General features: G+C 38.7%; 1 protein-coding gene across 2 annotated transcripts in view; it reads right to left on the bottom strand.

Moving 5' to 3' along the window:
- Window positions 1–676: 676 nt before the first annotated feature.
- LOC108575884 (UDP-N-acetylglucosamine--peptide N-acetylglucosaminyltransferase 110 kDa subunit) overlaps window positions 677–4339 on the bottom strand; it is a 14186-nt gene continuing 10523 nt past the window's right edge. The window contains exons 6-12 of one of the 2 annotated variants that reach the window (XM_017938802.1): window positions 4112–4201; window positions 3839–4019; window positions 3146–3748; window positions 2533–3047; window positions 1980–2433; window positions 1514–1890; window positions 677–1414 (exon numbers count right to left, since the gene is read on the bottom strand). In XM_017938802.1, coding sequence (XP_017794291.1) covers window positions 1222–1414; window positions 1514–1890; window positions 1980–2433; window positions 2533–3047; window positions 3146–3748; window positions 3839–4019; window positions 4112–4201 — 2413 coding nt within the window. In that variant the 3' untranslated portion in view covers window positions 677–1221. The remainder of the gene's footprint in view (window positions 1415–1513; window positions 1891–1979; window positions 2434–2532; window positions 3048–3145; window positions 3749–3838; window positions 4020–4111; window positions 4202–4339) is intronic. The other variant, XM_017938803.1, reaches the window with a different exon arrangement.

Genomic DNA, 4339 nt, shown 5'->3' on the forward strand with positions numbered 1-4339 from the left:
TTTCTCAAGTTTCAAACAACACTTCCTGTAAATTAAAAATACAATTTCATTTCTTCTATTGCAAGTCACGTAGAATAAATGTGTTTCAAATAAAGATACAAGAAATTGAAGCAAGTTTGTCCAAGCATTACCTATATTTTTCAATGTGAAACTGATATATCAAAAGATTGAGTAAGAATTTCACAGAGAGAAATCAATCTTACGGGCCGCATATTCATCAAAGCATTCTTACAACACAACGTCCACATTCTTTCAAATTATATTCTTAATCGTTTTTTATTCTATAGACGTACATTAAAAGTTTACTACAGTCAACGTCTTTCACTACCTCACACATTTTCTTCAATCTTAATTTACGCGCTATCAAACTAAAGTAATAACTAATGATTACCTTTTTAATATTTACACGTCTATCATTAGTCGATTGTATATAATACAATTTGCATTATTTGCTGTCAGCGGCTTCTAGTAATAACACCTTAATGCGAATAAATCTACTTCTTTTTTATATCTTTTAACCTTTCCATTACGAGTAAATCGTAAACGACGATCAAACATCCCTACAATTCCATAAAGAACGACCAGAAAAGCATCTTTGTAGCTACTTAACATCGTCAACGAGTACACTCGTCAAAGGACTTTCGAAATCGAGGGAACTTTCGAATGAAAACTGTAACGTCAGCTGCGCACATGTTACGCATTTGTGATGCGGTACTTCGTCACTATACATTCGTTCGTGTATACTCGTCAAAAAGAAAAGAGAACAATATTAATCGCTTAAATATCCCTATCCCCTTTTCCCAACAACGTATAATTTATACCAAAAAATATAGACACCTGACTTTATGAGATACTTCGAGAACATGCTACGACAATCGTAATATACTATGTGTATATAAATAACAGGGTGAAAGATACGATGACATAAGAAGACAGAAGTGAACGTAATTATTCCTTATGACTCGAATAAGTGTGTAACAATCCATAATTTGTTGAAATTTCACGTGCTTAGGTTAAACGTTTGCGTATGTTATCCTATGGTAATCTAAGCTCGATGATTTATCGTACAAAACAGTAAATATCAGAATACGGAATTTATGTGAGAATATCTCCGTGAAATGGGTTATCAATCATCTGTTTTAAATGCTAAGATTTCCGAAAAAACAGACATTATGGAATTAAAGCTGTATAAATAAAAAATAGAGATTTAAGAATTCATTTTTAAGACGCAATTGCTAATAATTTGTCCCTCTCATTTTTATCTACAGCCGCCACGTGATCGGGTTTTTCTCCTCGCGCGTAACGCTCCCACATTTTCTTGTACAGCATTTCCATGCCAATCGCGTAAAGCTTGCAATTGAACAGAGGACTCTCAGATCGTGCTTTCCATACTTTGGCTCGTATTGCTTTCAAACTAAACAAATAAACAGACAAATAAATTGGTTAAACGCCATTTTACCTGTTACTGCACGTCCTAGAAATAATGGTAAATATATTATAACGATTTACTTACTATTCTCTGTCAGTGCCTAAACGAATAGCAATGTCCTGATATTCTTGTCTTGTTCGTGCAATTAATTCAGGACATCCCAGAGTATTTAACTGACTAGCAGCAACTCGAGACGCTAACGTTTCACCTGGCAGTGTAACCACTGGTGTTCCAGTCCACAAAACATCCATACTAGTCGTGTGACCATTGCAAAGCGGTGTATCTAAGCATACATCGGCTAGCTGTCCTCGTCTAACGTGTTCTTCTTTGGCAGCAACATTGCTGAACAAGATTCTACCAGGAGTTAAACCTAATTGTTGAGCTGTTGCTTGTAAATTCGGCTCGCCAACGGCCGGGAAGCGCAGCAACCACAACACAGAATTTGGCACGTGTTTCAAAATCTGAAATTTTTCATCGGTACATAAATATTGGAAGATGTTTAAATATATTCTATAAAATAATTCCATTATAACTATTCAAACGAACTTACATGTGCCCACATGTGAAGCGTGAGCGGATCGATCTTATACAATTGATTGAAATTACAGTAAACAACCGCGTCCTCTGGCAAACCATATTGTTGTCTGGTTGTGATCATAATATTTTGAGGCACTTCTTCACCCGTGGCTGTTTTGTTGTTCACCTGTGTGGTGGCCATACCATTTTGAACTACAACCCCATTCACCGACATCTGACATTGTCCAGAAGCGATCATTGTCTCGATAGGAGTAGTGGTTGGCAGTTCTGCAACTTTCAATGAGATTTCTACAGGCTTGTTTTTCGCATCCGGTACAATTACTTCGCGTATTTCTTTCACGCATGTGTTTTCGATCATTGGAGAAAGATCAGCAGCATTTATCACAGCTACGTTATCTGCTACTTTGCCCTTCATATTCAATTTGTCTGTTAAAATGAGACGCTCCTTCAGATGTGGGAACATTTGCCTAGAAAAGAAAGTGAAAGACATATCGATGTAAATACATTCAGGTAAAGTCGAAGAGAAATTTTGTCATAGCACACAGAATAGTATACTGTAGACTTACTTGTGATCACCAATGAAATATGTGTGCGGCATGTACGCAAGCTTCTCGCTGTATTGAGTAGCAAGTTCCAACGGTGAAGTAACTTCGTCCGTAATTAAGTAATCCATGAAACTGGCTCCTGATGTTCCTGGATATCCCAGCCACATCACTTGAATCGGTGCTGGTCGCAGAGCAAATATTTCATTTCTAGCTCCCTTCGTGTAACCGTTCATGTTTATTAAAATATGTATCCCATCAGCGTTAATACGATCAGCTGCTTTGCCATTGCACGGAATCTGAGATAGATCGATGAAATGCTCAGTTTCTCTGGCGATCTTTGCTCGGAAAGTGGTTCCGTCATCTGCACTAAGAGCGTAACAAAAGATCTCAACATTCTGTCTGTCGTGAAGTCCTGGAATCGACTGCATCAAGTGACTAGTAGGGTGGTTTCCAAAATCTGACGAAACGTATCCAACCTTCAAGCGAGTACCAACTTCACGCGGGTATTTGTAGGGTTGTTTGTGCAGAACGTGAATCTGTAATGATTGTAAAAAATCGGTATAAACAAGCGTACTTAAAATTTCAATACTCTTCGGAGGCAGAATACGTATTACTCAAGAAGTATCTCGTTTACCTTCTCGATGCAAAGATTTGCATGCCTAGCAGCAATAGCTTTCCTGAACTCGTGAGACAACGGATAGAGCATGGAATGATGCGGGTGTACGCTAGGTAATCTGTTTTTGTCCAGTTGTTCGGCAACGATCGACACTAATTTCTTCATTCGCGCTTCGTAATCAGTCCAATCGCAGACAATCTGAAGGCAATGCGCCAAGTTGCAGTACGCATCTGGGAAATCGGGCTTCAGCTTCAGTGCAGTCCTGTACGACTGAATAGCCTCAGGAATGTTCCCAGAGTCCTTGTGAATCGAAGCTAAATTGGAATGAGCATCGGCGAAAGCGGGATTAATTTGAATAGCTCTCGTGTAGCACTGAAGTGCTCCTTGTATATCTTGCATTTCTTTCAGAGTATTGCCCATGTTCGAGTAAGCATCTGCGAAAGTCGGCTGAATACGAATAGCCTCTTTGTAATGCATTAGTGCTTCGTTTAATTTTCCTTGCTGCTGTAATACGGAAGCAAGATTGCTATGAGCTGCGGCAAACTCAGGGAATACTTCAAGCGCTTTCAAATACAATCGAGTTGCTTCTTCAATGTATCCTTGTTCGCGTTTTATGTTGGCCTAGAATGAAAATAATTTCATTCGTAAGAAAAACGAATTCGTGTTATTCATTTCCATTCAGAGATCATATAAATATATATATGCGTGTACCAGATTATTAAGGGAATCGGCATGAGACGGGCAAAGGCGAAGAGCCGTGTTATAACAATCCTCAGCCTCGACCACTTGTCCCTTTTCTTTAAGAGCGTTCGCCAAATTACAGTAAGCATCTGGGAAATTCGGTTGCAGTTCAATGGCACGTCTGTACGTATCGATTGCCAAATCGATGAGCCTGCAAAACATAAAACACATTTTGTCATCTTACTCTTTCAAACATACTTTCCCATTATTAAACGATCCAAGTAAATTCTCCATGTTACTTACCCTTGTTCATAGTAGACACACGCGAGATTTCCGTGTACGACTGCATTGTTAGGACTGAGATTCAAAGCACGCAGATAAGCAGCTACAGCTCTGTCACAAACAGAAAATTCGTACGTGGTTAATATTCATCGCACAACGGGAGGCAACATTTGGGTCGTTCTTTCTGTGAACACATTGTGAATGATAATTTCATATCGATCTCAATTGAATCAATACAGAACCGGTTAA

The sequence above is a fragment of the Habropoda laboriosa genome, unplaced genomic scaffold, assembly GCF_001263275.1.
Source record: "Habropoda laboriosa isolate 0110345459 unplaced genomic scaffold, ASM126327v1 scaffold243, whole genome shotgun sequence".
Lineage (NCBI taxonomy): Eukaryota > Metazoa > Arthropoda > Insecta > Hymenoptera > Apidae > Habropoda > Habropoda laboriosa.